The sequence below is a fragment of the Neovison vison genome, chromosome 13 (genome assembly GCF_020171115.1).
Source record: "Neovison vison isolate M4711 chromosome 13, ASM_NN_V1, whole genome shotgun sequence".
Taxonomy (NCBI): Eukaryota; Metazoa; Chordata; class Mammalia; order Carnivora; family Mustelidae; genus Neogale; species Neogale vison.
The window spans coordinates 51,910,439-51,933,773 of record NC_058103.1 but is presented as its reverse complement, the minus strand read 5'-3'; the positions used below and the strand labels follow the sequence as shown (position 1 = coordinate 51,933,773).

Below are 23,335 nucleotides of genomic sequence, written 5' to 3'. Positions count from 1 at the left end.
GGGGGTATAAGGGTAATGACATGAGTCAGGATGCTATGCCATGTGTACACAGGAGAAAATTCATATTAATGTCTGTGAAGCAGAGTGGAATTTTAAAAAAAGGTTAAAAATGACAGAAATGAGGCAATACTGATTACATTTAGGACACAAGGGAAATGGAGGTAAAGATGGTTCAGCAGGTTTTAAACATATTTGAAAATAGTTCACTAGAAAAATGGTAGCATAATGGTAGCTAAATTAATAAGATAAAGAATTCAGGGGAAGAATTTGGTTTTTAGGGATGAAGAGGAAATTGATTACTGATTTGGACTATAAAGAGTATTCAGCATAAATCTTGAATCTATATAAAAGATGTAGACCTGGAGAATGAGGTCAGTTCAGACATCATCCATGAAAGGGTAGTTCTTGTAGTGGGTAGGATGGAACTAACAAAAATTAACTTAGACCACTGGAAAAGTTAAAGATAGAAGTAGGGTAGGTGGCAAGTGAGGCAATAGATAGTATCCAAAACAATGAGAAAAAAGCTAGCAAATATGATAACATATGTCAATATTGGTAGTTTCAGGAAGTTGGTAATTTCAAAAAAGTGTGATAAACAGTATCAAAAATAACAGATTGACTGAAGAGAATGAATCCTTGGGAAGGTCTTTAGATTCTTCTACAAGATCAGAAGGGGGGGGATATAATCATTCTTTGTTGCTTAACAAAAGAGTTGACACACTACTCTGAATCTTTTTTTTTAAATGGTGAGCAAAATAAGTATGCTTCCTCTGGTTTCCTAGACTTTACAGTGCAGTAAGGGAAACTCATAATTATCAAATACACAAGTATTTAATTAAATATCTGAGAAATGTTCTAAAGAAAATTAGAGGGAACATATAATAGAAGACACTGATTTGATCTAAATGATGAAGAAAAGTCTCCCAGAGGAATACCTCTTTAAGTTGCAATGAGAAAGGAATGGGGCTGCAGGGAAGGAGGGCTTAGAGTGTTTGGAAGAAGGAACAGCAGATATGAAGGCCCCAAGCACGGAGGCAGCATTGGAGAAACTGAAGAAAAGCTCTGTCTCTGAAGCAACATGAGCAAGAAGTGAGAGTGGTAGGAAAGTTTTTCATTCTTCATCTTAATTTGGTAATTGCCACCTATGGGTTATGTAATTATGATAGGTACTGGGGAATGTCAGTACCCAGGGAATAAGATAAGGCTGGATTGGTGAGCAGAAGTCAGATCACGAAGATTTTCTTATGTTACTTTAAGGAATTCGGTCTTCACTTGGCAAGCAATGGGAGTCTACTAAAAGGCTTTAAGAAGGGGAGTAAACTTATATTTGTGTAAGTTTTTTAAGATAATTTTATAAGCTACAGGTAGAGAATGAGGATGACAATACGGAAGACAATGTAGAAGTCTACAGTGAGAAATTAATGCGGAATCCTAGTAAGAGCTCATGGTAACTTTTTCTAGGTAGTGACATCAGGGATGGTGGCAAGGACATAGCTTCCAGGTATATTCAAGAGGCAAAAATCAACAAGACATGCTGATGGATTTGATAAGGGATGAAGACTTGGGAGACATCATGACTGATTCTAGGTTTCTGGCTTATGAGTGTTGTTGCCATCAGAGATAGAATGAATACTGGAGAAGCAGCAGCTATTCATGCACTAAATGTAAAAGAAGGTTTTAAATTTTTCGTTCACTTGTGATCATGAAAACCATCAATTTAGCTACACAATTGTAGTCCTATTTCTGACCACTAACAAGCATTGGTCAGATGTTTGGCTGAGACTATCAGTGTGTGTCCATGGAGTGCATCTCTTTATGAGGAGCTAATTAGGATGGAGTTTGAATCTTCAGGACTGGCTTCATTAGCACATAACCAAATCAACAGACCTAACCAGGGCAGAAAAGATGAAAAGAAAAGTGCTCATTGTGATGGAGATTATTCTTATGTGTACTATCTTCCAGAACAAATAGAATTGAGAGACCACAGTTGAGATCAACAAATAATTAGTGTACAGGAAGGAAGAGATAAAAATGGAAAAATAGTCTTGAGGAATATGTACATTATATCATAAAACAGAAATTCTGCGTATTTCTCCTGGCATGTGAACTCTTCATTGTTCTTCATAATTCAGGAATCATTGTCATTTTCATTAACTTACAAGCAATATTTTTTTTCACTTTTCTGATTAATATCTCCCATCAGAACTTTGAATCAAGTATGCCTCTCTAAGTAGAGCTTATTTTAACTTCACAACCTTACCTGATTTCCTCTGTCAGTGGGGAACATTAAGTGAGGTTTTGCCCTTGACAATTATCCTGTTTTCACTATCCCAGCACATCTTTGAGAACTCACCAAGCAGACATGGTTCTCCTTGCTGTCTTATACCGCTGTATAAAATGGGTACAGCCCCCTTTCCTAGGCCATCCAAATGTAGACAAGATCTATTTCTGAACAATTAAATCCTAAAGAACAATCTTCCTCTACATTGGGTCATTTCTTTTCTCTTCCAGGATTTTTTGTTGTTGTTCAGACTACAAAATTTATATATATTTAATGCCAAAAAATTAAGGATAAAAAAATAAAAGAAAATGGAACTCTGTTAAACCATACCTACCAGACAGGAGAATGTAGAAGTTTGGGGTATACATATTTTTATAAATATATCAGACTACATGTAATATGGTGTGTTTTTAACCTAACAATATGTAGTAGACATATTTGTATGTTAAAGTTCAAGCCCATTTAAAAAATAGATTCCTGATTCTTTCTTCCGTAAATAAACTATTGCCTTAGTTTGGTTCTCCCAGAAGAGAGAACTTTCTCTTTGAGACAAGGTTTTAATACAGTATCTTATCTGGAAGGTAATTACTGGAGAATTCTAGTAGAGATGAGGAAGTTAAGAGAAAAGGAAAGGCAACCAATAAAAAGATGTTCTTAATTCAAGGACTCCATGGATAATAAACTTGGTCCTATTTGGGGAACTCTGGGAGTCTTTAAAAACAGGTATCTCACAGTTAGTCTCCTTTGGGGCTAGAAACCTGGGACATTATACATTGGTTGAAGGTTGCTAATGGCGGGGGGAATAGGGGTCTGGCTCTAATGCTCTTAATTTCTGGCACTTTTGAGCTATAGTGCATGGGTAGTTCCTGAAGAAATCACTCACACAATTGGCAGTCTTCAGCCTGCACTGTGTTAAAGCTAGAGCAGATATGGGAAGAGCACAACCATACTTTAATTAACCATTTCTTTACTGATGGGCATTTATAGTTTCCAATTTTTTTCACCATTATAAAGTGCCATAGTATCCTAATACATGATTATTTGCTTCCTTGTCTGATTTCCTGTGGCAATTCCTATAAATGGAATTAAAGAAGAATTTAAAAATTAAGGGCGGTAATCTTTGAATATGTTTCGGATAAAGAGAGGCAATTTCCTTGTCTTTATATGAAAGTTTTTATGGGATGTCCAAATATCATGTAAGTAACTTTTAAATGTAATATTCTAAATTTAGATTTAACCTCTAAAGAAGCTAAGTTGTTAGCCCTAATTATTACTTTATTTTATACCTTCCATCATTGCTCTGGGAAAACACCATTTTGTATTTTGAACTAAAATAAGTACCTAACATTATAATAGGACTTAAAATTCATCCAACTTTCCATCTTAAGATTAAAACATTGATTATAAAAGAATAATAGTAAGAAAAGTCTTTAGCATCTTGAGCTACACAAAGAGTTCTTTAACCATAAGAGACTATGGACTCTGAAAAACAATCTGAGGAGTTTGAAGTGGCGGGGGGGGTGGGAGGTTGGGGTACCAGGTGGTGGGTATTATAGAGGGCACGGCTTGCATGGAGCACTGGGTGTGGTGAAAAAAATAATGAATACTGTTTTTCTGAAAATAAATAAATTGGGAAAAAAAAAGAGTTCTTTAGACCTGACACCACAATCATAATCCATAAGTGGGAAAAATAATAAATTAGACCTTCCTCATTAAAACTTAAAACTTTTGTTCTGCAAAATACCAAGTGAAGAGGATGATAAGACAAAATACAGACTGAAAGAAGCTACTTAAAAGCCATATACCCAGCAAATGATTTAAGGTATAAAATATAAAAAGAGCTCTCAAAACTCAAAACCAAACCAAAACCAAACAAAGCAAAAGATCCAATTAGAAAATAGGCAAAAGATATGGCTAGACATTTCACAGATGAGGATATTCAGATGGCAAATGAAAAGGCATTCAATGTCATTAGTCATTAGGAATGAAAATTAAAATCACGAGACATTGCACACCTATCAGAATAGTTAAAATAAAAACAAATACCAACAATAATACCAAATGTTGGTGAGAATGCATAGAAATTGGATCGTTCATGCATTGCCGGTAGGAGTGAAAAGTGGAACACCCACTCCAGAAAACAATTTGGCAGTTTCTTATAATATTGAACATTTATCTCGGAAATGGAAATTCACGTTCACACAACAGTATATACATGAACATTCATAGCAGCTTTATTTGTAATGGCCCCACGCTGAAACAGCCCCGATGTCCTTTAATGGGTGAATGGTTACACAAAATGTTACACAATACTACACTCTGCAATAAAAGTTTACAAACTATTGGTTACATGCCACAACTTGGATAAATCTCCAGGGAATTATGTTGTCTGTAAAAAGCCAATCCCTAAAATTTATGTAGCGTATGATACCACATTCTTGAAATGACAATATTGTAGAAAAGAGAAGAGTTTATTTGTTTCCAGGAATATGGGATGGGTTGGAAAAGGGGAGGCAGGAGGGAAATGTGTAAAGTAAAAGACAACACTAAAGGAGTTATTACAGGGATTGAACTGTGTATCGTGACTGTGGTGGTGGGTACGTGAATCTACAAGTGTGATAAAAATACACAGAAATAAATACATACACATACATAACTGTAAGATGTAATTAGTGGGGGAAACCTGGTGAAGTGTATATAGGATTTCCCTATGTTATCTCTGCAAATGCAGGTGAACTTAGAATTATCTCAAAATAAGTTGATTTTTTAAAAAAAATGAGCAGCATATCTGTCTAGAATATAAACACATATGTTACTCTCAAAGGTAATTTTTGAAGAATGCCAAACTTGTGCTTACTTACTAGCATTTTTCTAACTTAATTTTCTATACCCTAAATAAGCATGGTTATTCAAAAAATAATTTACATCATAAAGTAGTATCAGAGAGCTTATTTCATTTGGGGGCTATTACATTTCATGTCAGATAAATAAGAGCATTAAAATATTTAAATCATTTAAATATCATAGAAAAATTTTCCTTATCTATCTTCAAGATAAAACAAGGACAAGGAAATAAGGGTTAGCTATTAGAAGAGTTTTAAAAGATATATTCCTTTATTAAACCAGTGTATTAAAAATCCCATTTCTCTCTTTGCTAAATGCTTAGTTTGCATTGCCTCATTTAATCTTTGTGACATTATGAGGTGAGTACTGTTGTTACCGTGTCATTTTTACAGGTGAGCAAGACTTATGTGGTGCTTGTTATAGGCCATTAATGTTCTAAGTTTTTTACACATAGTAGCTGCTTAATTAGATAACACAACACCCCTGTTTATAGCTGAGGGAACTGAGGGAACTGAGGGAGATGATGTCATGCAAGGAAGAACCCTGACTGTCTGACGCCACGTTTTCCCATGGTGTCTCCAGGGGCACTAAGGCACGGAGATTTGAAACCATCTGTGCAAGATCACGCATCTCCTAGTGGTAGAAATCAGGATTTGAAATCGAGTGCTTTCCAATACCCCAATCTTCAATAGATTGTGATTATTTTGACCACACAGATCATGTTTGTTTAAGAGGCTTTTAAAAAATCCTATGCCCTCTCCCTTCCCTCAAAATCAACTGAAACAAAACCACTGGTGCCAAGATTCTGGAATCTGTTTCCAACAACCATTCTAGATTTTGATTCACATAAAATTGGAGTTGAACTGCATTACGCCACGTGAAGCAGATTTCCCATGAAGCTGTCAATTGAGATACCTGGTATAATTATAAATGATGCTGTATTTCATCAGCCTTAAGATTATTATTATTTTGATTATTATTATTTGGCAATTTAACATCTCTGAAATAGGACTTTCTGTTACCATCAATTCATGGTGTCTTACAATCACAATAAAAATGTTTTCTTTTTCCTTAGAGGTATGTAAAATAAGGTTTAGATTTGATAAAGTATGGAGGTTCACTGATAATAAAATACAAAAGCACAAAAAGACAACAGACAAAATAAAATACCAAAGACATTGCTTATTAAAAACATGTTCTTTTCAGTCCTGGCTCACACCATGGAGGGTGGCCGTTCACACGCAGTGAGAGACAGGGCGATGTGAAGAGGACGGGAAAGCATCCATCAAACAAAGACTCAAGTAGTACCATGGTGAGTCACTAACCGTTATGGGCTGGAACAGATGAAATGAAAACTTTTTGAAAATGATAAATTATGTAAATAGTGTATATTTATGAGTGTGTGTGTTTGCGTGGGCATTAAGATTATTACAGGAAGTGGAAATAATTTGAAGATGCTCCTTGCCAATCTGGCACACTCAACCTAAACTAACCTACATACTGTGAATCTACACAACAAGGAAGAAGAAGATAGACAGAGGAAGTCAAAGTGTAACTACAGTCACTGCAAGTAAAGAGAAAGCCAGAAGTGTGGGGGGTAAAATATTTGCATATGTATTTATTGTGGTACCTTTTCAAATTTACTTCATCTAAATATTTTATTTTCAGTTTTTAGATTAAGTATCTCTACAAAATGTATTTGGTTATGTGATTTTGCTTTCCTCTCCTTTCTGTGGATGTGAAGGCTCTGGTTTGATTAGTTTTGTTTTTCAATGTATTCTCCTTATCTACTCATATTGTCCTCCTCTAGGGCCCTCATTGTTTATATTTCTCTCCTAGAAGCTTTCTCATTCTGTTCTATAAGCCTTTACATGTAACTAACTAACATTCCTTTCCTTTGTCTATATTTTATGTACTGGATATGTAATTTGGACCTGTCCTCAGGATAATTGCCAAATGAATAATACAGTCTTCGAAATGACATACCTCACCTCTTTGCATGCCTCTCCTGGTTCCTTAGTCCCCTCCACTAGGTCAGTGTTTTCTCAGCCAATTTTGCTAGATATCTGAGAACTGTGAGCTAATGAAATGTCACCTACAAATTTTATAGAACTCTAATATGCTTCTTTAACAGGAGTATTTCTAGTTTGAAGAAAGATTACATGGAGAAAGCAATACTAAGCATGGAGGAAAGGACTGCTGGGTGAGGAATGGCCAGTCCTAGTGGAGGATGTTGATTAAGAATGGCTACCCTTCTGGTATCCTCAAATACCCCTGTATTAGAAAGGCTTTTTGAATACATGCAAAATCCCAGGCTTGTACATGACACTGTCAGAAACTAAACCAATGAAAAAGGAAGGATGCATGTTTATTTCATTAAAAAATTATAACAGACACTGTACTACTTATAGTTTCACTTACTTAACAATTAGTTACTGTGTAGTGCCCGTGTACTAACACTGTACCATCTTTTATTTCAGGCACCTTGGCCTGTTGAATGGTCTTAATATTGGAAATTAAAACATATAATTTAAAACAGGAACAAAATAACAAAAATTAGTTCTCTCTGTTCAACACAATTCTCAATTTTGAAAATTAATTTATCATTTTTGTTCCATATAAGAATTTATGCTACATAAGATATTTCCAGAACTAAATAAATATTTCCCTATTTTTAGAATTTTGTTTTATAATTTGATTATTATAGAATTCATAAAAATATTTGATTGTTTAAATATACTTCAAGTTTAGTGGATAATTGGTTCTCAAAAAATATATACTATAACAAACTCTAGAAAGGAGCTAAGATTGAATTTAGCTAGAGTTCATGATCTCTCTGATATATAATTAAGCATAATATTCTACAATTAGTACATTTTGGTTGAAAGTAGAGATCCTATGCAGTATTAGTCTCATGTATAGCAATGGCATTTGACATAAAACATGCAGAATTAATTTCATTTTCCTTGGTTTAACCACATAGTAATTTTGTTTGCAAAAATATTGACATTTGCCCTTCCATTAAGAAATATAATCACTTTTTATTAAACTAAGAAATGCCAGGAAATCTTGTTGCAAATGCTTACGCTGGTTTCTCAATTGCCTTGTCTTCTCATTTTTTCTCACACGCAGGAGACATCTTCTGTCCGTGAAATTTCATTGATTTTATCACTGAAAGTGACATTGCTGCTTATTTCCTAGGTTCAGTGAATAAGTTCTATTCTAAATATAGCTCTAAATCATGGATTAATTCAATCATCATTAATTCAATAATCTCTATAGAACCTAGATAAGTTGGAAGTACTTAAACTTGCTAAAAGACACAGTCCTTGCCCTGGGGTAGGTTACAATTTCAGCTGGGAGCAAATATTCAGACAATTAAAGAATACTTTGAAGGAATATAAGTACTAAAGGAAATCAAAAGATGGGTAAGGTCCTTAATACAGGTGTTAAACTAAATAGCTTATAAAGAATAAACAGCATTTTAATACATAGTTAGGAGTTGATTTTTACACACAATTAATGGGTCTATTAATGATAATTGTATTCACTTTCCTAAAATTTCATGGATGTACTTAGAAATATAATACAGACAGAAAATTAAGCTATGCAAGTTATTCATTAGGATTCCATTTATACTTTGGTTCACTTGAATTACTGTCAAGCACTGTTATTTGTTTCCCTCAGAAAACCCACTTGTAGCCTACAGTGACCCCATGAAATATATGACTTGAAGCTATCTTCCTGGAGAACATTAGTGCTGTAATATTTAGTCGATATTTCACATATCATGCAGAAGCCCAGAGTTACTAAACTGAGCCATAATTCTTAATTCACAGTTCATTCAGAAAGATTTTTTAGTGCCTACTTGTTTAACATAATCTTATAAACGATCCCTCACAAAGGATGTAAAAATCAACACATATCTTTAATGGGCTAATTGTGCTTCACTGCAGTGTTGAGTCTATAAAAGCTTTTTAATAGTGAAAGAAATGATGGCATTTTCATCTTAATTTGCAAATATAATTGCCAATCTAAATAGCTTTTTGTTTCTAACTTAAGTGCTTATTGACAGCAGAAATCTCCCCAAAACACTAATAGAGTATTTAACATAATTGCATTTATTGAAAGAAAATCCAAGGGAAAATAACATACAGCTATCTGAAACTATTTAGCAGAAGTAAAATATCAAAATGAAAAGTAAGTTAAATCTAAACTTCGAGATCTAAAATGTAACTAATATTCAATATAAATTCAATACAATGTATATTTGATTAAACTTACACATTTAAATATACTGATGAGATTCAAAAAATAAAAATGATATCCTGGAAATCCAGGACAACAATTAAGAGTCATATGAAAACAAACTGAAACTAACAAGCTAATCCCTATTTCATAGAATTTCCCATCATTTTTATTGAAAAATAAGAATATTTTTTAGCTCAACTCATGGAAAATTAGAACAATTGAAATTAAATTCAATCAGTTGTAAATATTCTCTTGAGAAAACTATTTCATTTCTATCCAGAGTTTAACCTCTATCCTGCTCAGAATTTTGAATAATGATCCCTTAATTTCAATCTACTCAATGTGGGTTCAGGGCAGTGAAATCACTACTCATATTTTATTTTTATTCTAATAATGTCAATAAAGTAGTACATATGGAAATATATGGAATGGTTATTGCTCCCTAACTTTCAGTTGTTTCTAAACAGACATGAACATATGATGGATTGATTCTGAATTGACATATTGCCCATTCAAATTTCAAATCCTTGAGTCGTAATTTTTCTATGTAGTAACATATATTTATAGATATTATGAGTACTCAGCAAAGAGCTTTTTAATACCAGTTTTGAAAAAAGTTCTTTCGTGGTAGCTTTTCTGCTAAGTTGAAGCAAAAATATGTCAGAGACTGCTTTTTAAAAATAAGCACTAAGAAAACTAATTAAACTGGTTAGACACAAAAGGAACGTTGTAGGAAAGGAAATAGCATGGGCTTGAACCCTATGACTTTATTGTTTTCACAGAAAATGCAATAACTCCTCATTGATATCAACTACCCAGTTGCAAGAAGAGTATATACCTTCTGCTTTGTTGAGATGCAGGCAAAGCAATTTGTAAGTAGTCATCAACCAAAAGGAAATGAATCTGAAGTGAATTTTTTTCCAGTTTAAATACTGTTGTGAGGCCCTGATCTTTGAAAGGCACATAAAAAAAAAATTGTTTTATTGTTAAAGAAATGCATTCAAAAAGAATCCTTTGAAAATCACATTAGTCTGTCACCATCTTTCAAATCACTAATCAAAACAAAATAGGTCATGAAAAATACCACAGCCAGTTTCATACAGTCTTAAGTATAGAACTGAATTAATTAATTGTTCTTCAAATTACACACTTCGACAGGTAAGTTTATTATAAAGTCTTATAGTAAAAATGCATGTTTGGTGAAAGTACAGTTGTCATTCATATTTTGTCATATTTTAAAATATAAAAGAGTGGGATTATTTTTACTATTTGTAACATGATGTAACTGACTAGCAGCTTTGTAATTCTGATTACTATAATGATCATAATTCACTGCCATGCCAAAGTCAATTGTGTGGTATATGTGAAATGAAGTACCATTTGTTTTAGCCTGTTGTACGACATTGTAGTGTATGTACCATGCATCTTTCAGATCTCTTTAAGAAAATTTCATGGCAGGCCAAGCTTCTAACTTACTAAGTACTATGAATCACACAAAACAAGAAAACACCTCAAACCAGGGATACATAGCATATTGTAACTCATGGTGGGACGAAAATAAAGGTAGCAGGAAGAAAGAAAAAGAGAGCAGGGCTAGATATGTATATAACATCTGTAAGAGAAGATTGAGATTTTTTTAAAAGCACAAAATAAAAAGTTGTTATTTTTAAATAATGCATAGGCAATGAGTATTTAATATAAATCCTACAAATATGACCAGGCATCCTTTTCTCACTTTTGCGATTGTTGAAAAGGAATGGTATTGGGCATGATTTGGCTATTCTGGAGACTTTAGTCAATTTGGTGAATTTCAACATATCTAAGATGCCATCAGTTTTAATATGCACTTTTATTTTATGTATCGCTACACAGAAATGCGACCAATTATAGTTAAAATAGGCCCAGTTGCAGAGATGTTAAAATATGGAGGAACAAGCAACTTTGAACTACTGAAACAGAGTAGGTTCCTAATTAATCGGATCAGTTACTGACACTAGGAGATTACATGGTTTAATCTTTCTCCCAGAGAATTAAAAGCTCCATTGCCTGATGCCTTCCTATAAAGAACAATAACAGAAATGGCATCAATTACACTTAAAATGTCATCAAAAAGGAAAAAGGGAAATATGTTGGTGAGTTCAACTCTTAATAAATACAAAAAATATTAGGAAAAGAAAGGCAGTTGATAAACAGGTAAGTGCTTTAAAGTCATCATTATTGTAACTAATGTTAAACAGGAGATTCCTTAACACAGTTTACATTTCACTTATCCCAACCTTTTAAAATTTCCCACATTTTGATTCATTTTCTTTCAATTAAAGCAACTGAACATTTGATCTGGGGTGCAAAACATTCTACAATTCAAAGATTGTTGGTTTATATAAATGAACCCACTTAAGATATATATTCTAATTTATTACCTTATCAATAAATCTGATTGTTTTGCAGTTCTTCTCATTGCCCTTTGTACTTGGCACTCATTTACAATTTCTCAAAAATTTAGTCAAAATTAATTTTTGAAGTACCAGCCAGTTCTCATGACTTCAGAGGCATGTGTATTCTTATTGTGTGAAAGGTTATAAAGGACTTCAGTATTTTATAAGGATTGAAGCTTTCACTTGCAACAATTTCTTTATGCAGTGTTAATAAGGAGAAAAGAAGACTTGATTATTTTCCTGGAAAGGACGAAGGTATATCCAAATATTCTGAACATACAATTTCTTTTAGTTCTTTGTGAAAGTCTCACTCAAATCAAATTCAAGATAAGGGAAGAAGGCTGCAATGAGCTAAGCCTTTCTTTAGATGAAAACAGTTTTATTAGTATTATCAGCAATGAGTGTGCAGAAAATCAGTTAGGAAGGATGATCCACTAATGTGGGACAGTGGAGGGAAGTGGTTAGTTGCCATATAAAATGAAAGTCAAGGTGAATGAGAGTTAGTAAATACTAAGTGCCCCAAATATTGTTTAAACTCTTTGGTTTGGATTTGATAAAACAGATGGTTGACTGTAATTCTGAAAATTTTCAATATGCCTGATGTGTTAAAATAAATTACAAAGCTTATTAGTTAATTCTGTTTAATTTAAAGGAATTGGTTTAGCTCGATTTTATCACTACCTAGATATTCCAGCTGGTCCCCTCTTTAACTACGAAAATGAGCATTAAATTCCAAGTTCACATCTGTTTCATATTTTACTTTCACAGGTTTGACTTTTGTTGTTTTTGTTGTTGATACATGTATGAAAAGTATGGAAGAGTGCATCAGGGGTTCCTATTAAATTCTTTCCTGCAGACATTAAGGTGTATGAAGCCTTGAAGATTTATCCCATGGTAACATAACCAATAAATTATATAACTAGTCTAATTTTGGTGACAAGTAAACATTGCTCAACAAACACACATACCGCTTTGCATACCTTACCTGGAAAGAGGCTTTATTGAACATAGCTGTAAAATTATCTTTTAAGTTGAATTATTGAATTTGCACAAACATTTCTACAGAATTTTTTTCTTTTAAAAATCAAGCTTTGTCATTTTCCACTACATTTTGTTGTGCTTTTTATATTAATATTTGCAAATGTTATAATTTAATACTTATATCCCAATTACTTGCATAATCAGTTTTTTTTAAATCCTGGGGTGTTGAAAGAACATATAATAATAATAATAATATTCTTCTTTAGACAAAAGTCTTTTTAAATGAAGTTAAAAGCTGAGATAATTTAAGGAAAAAGATCTTCAAATTTTCATAACCAACAGGTTTAAGTGAAATTTACAATGCGTTGGAAAACTGGCTGGTTAAAGGTATGATTTGTCCTCAGGTAGCTCAAAATCATTTTTACAGGTTTTTGTTTTTTTGTAAAAGTGTTTTTAATCTTGGTAAAATAATAAAATAATATTTCACAATTTGCACAGAGTCTGACTAAAGGGCAGAGGCATATTACCTTCAGTGTTTAGAATAAAGCCAGATTTTTCAGGCCCAGTTCCGCTGTAGAGTTTGTGCACACTGCAATCACAAACATTTTCTTGCTCCCTCTAAAGCTAGGGCCAATTTCATTTCAAATGGTTAGAGTAAAAAAAACCACTCTTGTGTTTTACCACCTTCTGCGCTAAGTATTATCTTAACAACCTTTTGCTCTGGTTGACCCATATAATAACCTGGAAGAAAAAAGTGTTGCTCCCATGTCTGGTCTCAATGGAAGTTATTTTCTAATGGACAATAAGCCGAAAGGCCATGGCTGTCTAGGAGGTCAAACAACAAATATCTCGTCTGCATGGGCTTACGCAGCAGCTCCGGTCCTTTCTTCTTCAGAAGCGGCTTTTGTGGTCTTGCCTGTAATTTGCACATTTAGGCTCTGTAGTTTGTTTATAAAATAGTTTTACACAAACCACTCTTAGCAGTGCAAGCTTCTGAGTTGAAAATTATTCAGGCTTGTTTCATTGAAGGCACTTGGTTTCCATGGCAATTTATAAAAGATGGTGGTTTGGTTTCTTCATTGGAACAGATGACTTAGTTTGGGTGTTCAAGTGGCCGCAAGCAAACTCCGATAAGCCTGTGTAATATGTAAGCCCAGGTTTACCATCCTGGATAGTAATGCATGCAAAAAGAGACAGCATACAGTTATCTAGCTTAGCCATGGGAGGAAAACAAATAATAACAACAAAGATGGGATGGGGACAGGTGGGGAGGAGCACGAATGTTTTAAATAATTCTGAGTTCGGGTTATTTTTAAGGAAGGGTAACAACCAAAGGTAAAAGGGCCTACATTTATTTAATTCTCTACGTAAAACCTTCTTGAAAGGAAAATAAATGCCAGCTCTTCACGTACCCTGTTTACAGTGAGGTTTTTGTTGGCAGGCCATTAGGTTTCCATGGTTACAAGCAAACTATTCATTTGAAACAAAACCAGCCATGACTTTGTGCTTTGACAAGGATTTCTATAGCTTTTTTTTTTTTTTTTTTTTTTTCCAGAGTTCAACCAGATGACCAGATGATGCTGTAATCTTTTTAGCCACAAAAGCACCTGAAGGTCTCTTCTCTACTCAGGTCAAGATTATCTTTTATATGTAGCTTGGAATAAGTTATACTTCCATGATGTCTTTTTATCCCCAGTGCTTTAAAAAATTCGTTTTTATTATTTTATTTTTGAGTCAGTAGTCAGTGGAGGAATCTTTGGTAGTTTGTTTTTTCAATGTCCATTTACAAAGACTCTTTCTTCATGCCAGTGCCTGGTGAATCTTTTATAGCCTCTGCCAGGATAAGGTCACCTTCGAGGACTTAAGATAGAGATGAGGACGATGACCGGAAAAAGCCATAGATGTACTAAAATTCCAACAGCACCATCAACAGAATCTAAAGACAAGGAAAATAAATGCCAAGAAACAAACAAAAAAAAGAATAAATATTCCAAGTAGCTACCAATACAACTTTGGTGAACTAATAAAACAACTGTAGTATGTGGAAAATATTTTTGGAAAATACTTTTTTGTTTGTTTGTTTTATTAGTCTATTTCCAAGACATGTGAAAAGAAAAATAAAGGTGTTGTTAAAAAAGTAGAAATATTTTTAAGTTGATATGGTATGCTTGAGAACTTGTCCAGAAGGTATTTGTGTAAGTTTTTTTTGGCTGAACTCAACCTCAGAGTCCTTCTAGCCACATGGAAGTATGCACACATAAGAAATTGTTAGAAATCCTAAGAGGTCTTCTTTTCCCCCAAAGCTTCCAAAAATGATTAAGATTAAAGGCTGAGAGAAAAACTACTTTCCATGAAAACTAGGAAGGGATTGTTAGGGGTAGAAAATCAGCCACCATAAACAGTGGATTATATATGCTTAGGTCAGTCCTGTATCTATAAATTGAATAAATAATTATCTATTCAATGTGAGTTTTAGAATCAGTCCATTTAAAAAAATCTGTTCCACTATTCTGCCTTAAGATTTCTACCATAATTGGTGTTTCAAATAAAGCTTCATGTCCAAGTGATACGTTGTAGAATATATGCGTTGCCCAGGAGGGCTAACATGAGCAAGTTCCATAATTCAGTCATCTGGCTTAAGTTACAAAATGGCTCTCACCTAGGAGAGAGGTAGATTTGGACACAACAGACAAGCGCGGCTTTTAATAGTATGGGCCGTGGGACTGCCTGAGAAGGTTTGGGAACCAGAGTACTCAAGAAGAGGCTTTTGACTGCCAGGCTGGTTTGTACTTAGAAATTAACATTAATTTAATATTCACCAAACAATGTTTGTCACAGTGAGCTTAGCAAATGCTAGTTAAGTAGATACAGGTGTAACAGGATACTTTCTCATACCAAAGAAAATGTTTCTGTTTAATAGGGTTGCTTCCTCTGATTTACAAAGGCTGAATAAAAATACCTCCAATATGTACAGATATATCTTATTTAAAACAGCCACACATTTCTCTGACTTTAGAAGAGAAGATACCTGATTTTAAAAGTGTTGTATTTTTGTAACAGTAAAGTCCTTTGGGGTTTGCATCCTCATTTCACTGTTGCTACTCTTACCACTTCTGTTTTCTCCATGAGCGAGAATGTTCTCTCTTGCCATTTGGAAAGTTTAATTCAGTGTTTTGAATTTAATTTATAACTTTCAGTGATCAAATTATCCAAATGTATCCAAATTATCCATGGATAATATGGAGGTTATCCAAATTATCCAAATTTCTATGTAAGATAGTAACCACCTTCAGTTACTAGAATGTTACTGGGACTGATATATGTTATGAAATTCAAAAGAAATCTTATTCTCCTCCTCCAAGGAGAATGCATGATTTTCTGCACAGATTTTTTGCAAGTCTACTTCATTTGGATACTGCTACTGGTTTTCTAAAGCAAAATTAGCCAGACACAGGGAGAAATTTTTACTGAATCTGTTACTCAGAATGCTAAGTGTAATGACAAGGAGGTGAAGACTATGAGCAAAGTGACTCATTGTTATAAACAATCTTAGTTTTTGTCTTTTTACAATGCTTAAAAATGGAGTCAGTTCAGTTTGTATGAGCAATCACTGGGTAGTTGCAGAAATTTAACTTTCAACATCTAGACTAATATAATTTCTCATTAAATGCACTCAAACCAACAAAGACTCTGATTTGCTCTAGACTTAACAAAATGGATTTTCATGCTCCTTTTATACATACTAAATAATTGATGAGTTATTTGTGTAAATTTAGCTTGATCGATATCCCTTTATATAAACACAGAAGTATTGATTCCAGATGGGCCTATGAAAATACTTCAACTGGAGGAAATTTTAAAAGACATGATTTTAGTTTTTCAACTGTACATGGATAATATGGAGATGAAGATTTTAAGAAGGAGCTCAATACATAATTCTGATGTTTTTGCATTATTTATAATTTTTTAATTTATGTCTCTGATTCAAAACATTTTTGTGGTGACAAAATAAAATCTGAAGATATTATTAAACTATAATATTCAGACCAGAGTAAAAAAATGAAACCAAATTACTAAACAAGATTGTGATGCACATAGAAGAATTATACCAGAATACCAGAAAAAAAATGGGCTGATTTATTACATAGACCTAAGCCAAAATTACTTTTGACTTATCTTAGGTCAAATATACATACAATCAAATTTAATACTTTGTTTTAAAAAATCTTCAAAATTTTAGTGTCTCACATATAAGGAATTTCTAAATTTACAAATCAAAAATAAATGAGTTTTAAAAATTAGACCATTTTAGTTTAATAGTTATTATGTTACTTTAATATCACATCAAACCAGTCCAGGAATAGACACTTACTCTTAGTCGTTAGGTCTTGTTTTGCACATTCTCCTTCTGCAATTGACACATCATCAATGGCAATGTCACCTTCTATGCCAGGACCTCGAATACCTTCAAAAATGAGCTATAAATATGAATGAAACAAATCTAAATGTCTATCTTTGATTTGTAGATGGATTGTTATTGAGAAATCGAGGAGCCAAACCTAAAACTGACAGCGATTCTGACATTTATTATCAACGGTCTTTAAAAATGTTACTTACAAAAAACATAAATGTTCTTAACAAAACCAGTGACAGGATATTCCTTGCTTACTATTAGTTTTTCACATCAAAAGCTCTGTGTTGATTTTAAAACAAAACAATACTGAGCAATATAATAAAAACTACCACTACTACAAACCCCAGCACTTTTTGTTTTCAGGGGTAAGGAAAAAGGTTTATTTGAACAGTACTTCTCTAAAATAGTTGTCCTCCAATTTTGTCTAAACACGTAACACTGGTTTTCTAGAAATATTTTCTGGAATGAATCAGTTCTGCATTCTTTACAACAGTATTATGGTTACTGAAGCTCAGAACAAGGGATTACCATCTTTATGAAATTTGTTTACTCTCTTGCAAAAATGTGAATAACTTTCTCATATTCCTATACGTTATATCTATGATTTCACTTTTGACATTCTACCTTTAAGAACTGAAGATATTTATGGGTTTACCTATGTTGAGTATTTAATGACAGACCTTTGAATTTCAACAGTGATTGACATTGAGGTTTAATACATCAAAGTTGAAAGAATAGCTAGCTGAATGAAATCACTCTCCTATTATTACTAAATTCTGAATACAGTGACAAAGAAGGACAATTAGCAAATTTTTATTATTTCATTTTTACAGAAATAAGACTGTTTTAAAATTTTCTCTCTAACCCCACAATTATTCCTTGCTTCTAGCAAAACCTTTTAATCTTTTTGATATGAAAAAGCAACTATGCATTTAGTGATTATATTCACAAACATTTCTACATGCCAAAATGAAATATCTAGTTTGGTCTTTCCAAGGAAAAATTAGCTTAATGAAAAGGTGTTTCAACATCAAACTGATGTGTGCATTTTTATACAATTTCTACCCTTGTTTCGTTGCAACAAATTAGAGGGAAAGTCTATTTTTATCGATGCCAAAATTTTTGGGTTTTTTTTTGCCTTTGAAAGTATCTTGATATGGTTCAATAAAGGCAAGTTTGTGGTGATTTTCAGAAAACTTAGGCTACCTTTGAGAAGTTCATCTGTTGTTCTCTGATGTACTATATTAATTTTATTGACTGAGATTTCTAAGTGATAAGCAGAAGCATTAGTTATCAACTTTTGTACTGAGCCCCTTTTCCACACTTGAATATAATCCACATGAGTAAGAATAATTTTCACGATTTGATAGGAGAAAAAAGTTCAGAGAAATTTTATTTTTATGTTTAACTTGTGTAGAAAGAGTTTCCTCCTTACCTATGTTGAGATAAATAAGTTACTAAAGAACTGTCCAAAGCTATTTCTTTGAAAAACATCCAAAATGTCATGCATCACTGAAGCCAAAACAAAATGGCAGACCAGAATTAAAATATGGTATAGAATCAAGTTAGTGGTATACAGATTCTCAGTCCTCAGAATCAGCAATGAAGCATTACTTTGGCTGCCTGAAAATAATGACTTGCATTTGACATAGGGTGGTGTTTTTGAAAGTTATCTGGAAAGTGGCTAAAAAAATCCTCAGAGGACTGTTTTAATCACAAGGTCTTCAAAGTGAGAATTAAAAATACCAAAATCAATGGTATAAAAATCCAAGAGCACTGACATCAGAAAGGGGGAAGTCACTTTAGTGACTGTGGAATATTACACATTATGGATATCACATAACTTATTTAACTAGCACCCTACTGATATTGGTAGACATTTAAATTATTTTCGGCTATTCTGAACAAGACTGAGATTAATGCATTTTATTTTTTATTTTATTATTTTTAAGTAGGATCCATGCCCAGTGGCGAGTCCAACATGGGGCTCCAACTCACAAACCTGAGATCAAGACGTGAGCTGAGATCAAGAGTCAGATGTTTAACAGACTGCAACACCCAGGTGTCCCAGGATGAATGCATTTTAAAACATTAATATACACACTTTTTAAGAACACACAGCTCTTTAAGGTCATCATAAATTGCCCCTATCAGCACTATTGCCTTTTCCTACCCATGGGTTTTTTAGTCATTGGGTATTTTTGTTTTGTTTTATTTTGATATGTGCTGCTTACCTGGTCGAGAATCAATGTTAGAGTAAATCAATGGTTATTCCCACCCCCTTCTTAGTTTCAGTCATGTGATGCTGAGTCTTCTCTCCTGAAGATAACAACATGAATGGAGTGTTATCTTGGAGAAAGTCAGAAATCACAGATTCATGATGATATGCGTCCATAAAATCCAACATGCTCCACTTTGGCCCCATGGCTAATACTTAACTGAATAAAAGTGGAGTTGCTATCATCTCAATTCTTTGTTTTTTGTAGGTACTAAAAGGATCGAATGGAGTAAATCATAGATTTCTGCCTTCCAGTCAGGTTTTAGGTCTGGACTGAAGCAGGAATGGGAATGTACTAAGAGAATTTTGTTTGGTAAAGAGGAAACCTCTTCGGTCATCAAGAGTTTTAATTTTAAAAGATGGTGTGGGAGGGAAAGGTTGTAAGCACTGCTTGTAGAAGGCAGTAAATTTGGGGTGTGCAATGCAGTCACAGCAAAGAAGGGGACTGAATTTCTTTGTGTGGAAAGTGAGGTATTGGGGAGAAGACTAATAAGGGTAGGTTAGAATGTTCTGCACCTGCTCACACTTGATATTCAAACAGATGAAACTGAAGTCATAATCTTTTCATTGGGAAGGATGTTGGAAAAACAGGTTAGGAGTACATGGATTTTCCATCTTAGGTATGTAGAGGTGAATAGGTGATAAAATTATCCATCTGAGTATTTTCTTCTAATTTAAAGCTCACAATTATTCTCACTTAGCAAGTTCTAGTCACCTGGAGGTAGGTGGCAATATAAAAAAGATGGGTCTGTTTTAAAAGTGAAAACTAAAATGTATAATTCATCAAAATCTTTTCTGAATTTTTCAAAGCTCCTTGCCCTGGAATGATGCTGCCATTGCTCAAAACCCTTCAGAATTTCTTTCACTGACTTTAAAGTATTAATCACTCCTACTTTTCCCATTAACTTCCTTTAACCTCCCTTCCTTCCACCTCTCTGTGCAGGTGAGACCTAGGCTTGTGTTTAAACACAAGGTCAGACCTGGGTCGGTGCTAAAAACCGAGTGCTGAAGCAGAGAGGTTGTGAAGGACACTGACAAACTTCTTTTGTGGTGTGAGAGGAAGTGCTGGAGAGCCTTCTGTGGTAAGTGTCAGAGTAGACTGATTGATGCAATTTAATGTGTTTGCTTCCTCCCTGCAATATGTTGACTGGTGTAGCTGACAGAACAACAAAAATACAAATCAACGAAAGTCAAATTTTCATGTGTTCAGAGGACTGCCTAGATCTAGAACATTCTCTTATATAAATACTTCATCCCTTGTGGATCCTGAATGGGTTAAGGATTAGTAATAATACTTGGCTGATTTGTGAGTCTATTATTTACATTTATCAGCACAACTATGGATAATACAGTTTGTCACTGAGTAAAGCAACTGAATTACTTTCTGTATAAGCATAGCAGGTGTTTTATTTATCATATGTGGAAATAAATCAGATGTTTTACATATTGTGTGTGGAAATAAATCAGAATTATAGTAGTTACTAGTAGGATAATAAAAATAATTTCTGAAAATTAGTCTCTTGGGATGGTTATATAATTAGTGTTTTTCATGTTTATTTGTGATTTTGTGATAATAGGGAATCCAATTCAATGGGCCAGAGGAGTATCATAGTCCTCCTCGGGGTCCTCTTTGAACAGGAAGAAAAAGATCCTGTGTGGGATATTTGTTTGTTTCCTTTTAATTTCCATTGCAGTTTTGCTCTTACAAAGGTTTTTTTTTTTAATTCCTACCGACTCTCACAAAGGGATCCTTATTGCATTGTTCTTTTTATGTTCTGAACTCCAACTATATCTTTGAATTATTATAACAACATTTTATAGACTCTAATACTCTCATAAGTGGCTTCTGGACTACGACTTAGAGAGATACCTTTTCCTGTATATTGTTTTTGATTATAAAGTAGGTAAATAAAATAAAATGCATACATATTCCATTTAAACAATGTACCTTGGCCAAACTTTCCAGTTTTATATATAAACACCATATATATATATATATATATATATATATATATATAAACTTTCCAGTGTTTATAAAAATACTTGGTGATAACATTGAGATACCACCTTACACCAGTTAGAATGGCCAAAATTAGCAAGATAGGAAACAACATGTGTTGGAGACAATGTGGAGAAAGGGGAACCCTCTTATACTGTTGCTGGGAATGCAAGTTCGTGCAGCCACTTTGGAGAACAGTGTGGAGATTCCTCAAGAAATTAAAAATAGAACTTCCCTATGACCCTGCAATTGCACTACTGGGTATTTACCCCAAAGATACAGATGCAGTGAAAAGAAGGGCCATCTGTACCCAATGTTTATAGTAGCAATGGCCACAGTTGCCAAACTGTGAAAAGAGCCAAGACACCCTTTGACGGACGAATGGATACGGAAGATGTGGTCCATATACACTATGGAGTATTATGCCTCCATCAAAAAGGATGAATACCCAACTTTTGTAGCAACATGGATGGAACTGGAAGAGATTATGCTGAGTGAAATAAGTCAAGCAGAGAGAGTCAATTATATGGTTTCACTTATTTGCGGAGCATAACAAATAACATGGAGGACATGGGGAGATGGAGAGGAGAAGGGAATAGAGGGAAATTGGAAGGGGAGGTGAACCATGAGAGACTATGGACTCTGAAAAACAACCTGAGGGATTTGAAGGGGCGGGGGGTGGGAGGTTGGGGGAACCAGGTGGTGGGTATTATGGAGGGCACGTATTGCATGGGGCACTGGGTGTGGTGCAAAAACAATGAATACTGTTATGCTGAAAAGAAATTAAAAAAAAAAAAAAAGAAATGTAGTCCATAGAAAATGTCTAACATGAGCACAAAGTAATCTCAATAAGGAAGTTTATTTTATCATTGTTGGCAATAGGAGAGGGTGTAAATATGACACAGTCTACAGCTGAGGGATGGATAAATTATATTTATAACATGCTACACTGCCTTGTATTTAAAATAAACTATATAGGGGCGCCTGGGTGGCTCAGTGGGTTAAAGCCTCTGCCTTCGGCTCAGGTCATGATACCAGCGTCCTGGGATCAAGCCCACCATCGGGCTCTCTGCACAGCAGGGAGCCTGCTCCCTTCCTTTCTCTCTGCCTGCCTTTCTGCCTACTTGTGACATATGTCAAATGAATAAAAAAATCTTTTCTTTTTTTTTAAAGATTTTATTTACTGATTTGACAGAGAGAGATCACAAACAAGCAGAGAGGCAGGCAGAGAGAGAGGAGGAAGCAGGCTCCCTGCTGAGCAGAGAGCCCGACTCGGGGCTTGATCCCAGGACCCTGAGATCATGACCCGAGCCGAAGGCAGCAGCTTAACCCACTGAGCCACCCAGATGCCCCGAATAAATACAATCTTAAAAAAATAAAAAAAAAAAACTATATAAACTATAAAAAAAAATACTTGGTGACAAACATCTTTCTCTCAGTCATAAAAAGGGGAAATTATAACAGTTTGTTACGATATATCTAAACTTGGAAGCTGTAGTCTGTATGCAATGAAAAAAAAACCCCTGAATTTCATTCATTTAGAAAAGAAATCCTCTCTAGTTTAATAGGTTAACTTTTGTCATAATTTTATGAAGTACTGCCATGATTCTGATCACTGTTACATTAAGGGATAAAACTATGTTCCTTTCCTCTACAGTACTTCTGAAATGCATCTGGTTTAATTGCCATGAAGAAGAAATTAATGGCATCTAGAAACTTGGGAAGAAAATGTTAAAGTTTAGGTTTTCTAAAAGGGGGGAAGGAGGCTCAATTTATGGAAAACCTGTTTTTTACACATTATCGCACTGATATTATTTAAATGTTTTCCCTTAACTAAAATGACAAGTTTAAA

General features: G+C 34.0%; 1 protein-coding gene across 1 annotated transcript in view; it reads right to left on the bottom strand.

The window, feature by feature from the left end:
• Positions 1-12,792: 12,792 nt before the first annotated feature.
• Positions 12,793-23,335, bottom strand: part of MDGA2 (MAM domain containing glycosylphosphatidylinositol anchor 2) — an 845,496-nt gene continuing 834,953 nt past the window's right edge. Inside the window, exons 16-17 of the mRNA XM_044231999.1 lie at positions 17,165-17,270; positions 12,793-14,728 (exon numbers count right to left, since the gene is read on the bottom strand). Coding sequence (XP_044087934.1) covers positions 14,640-14,728; positions 17,165-17,270 — 195 coding nt within the window. The 3' untranslated portion in view covers positions 12,793-14,639. The remainder of the gene's footprint in view (positions 14,729-17,164; positions 17,271-23,335) is intronic.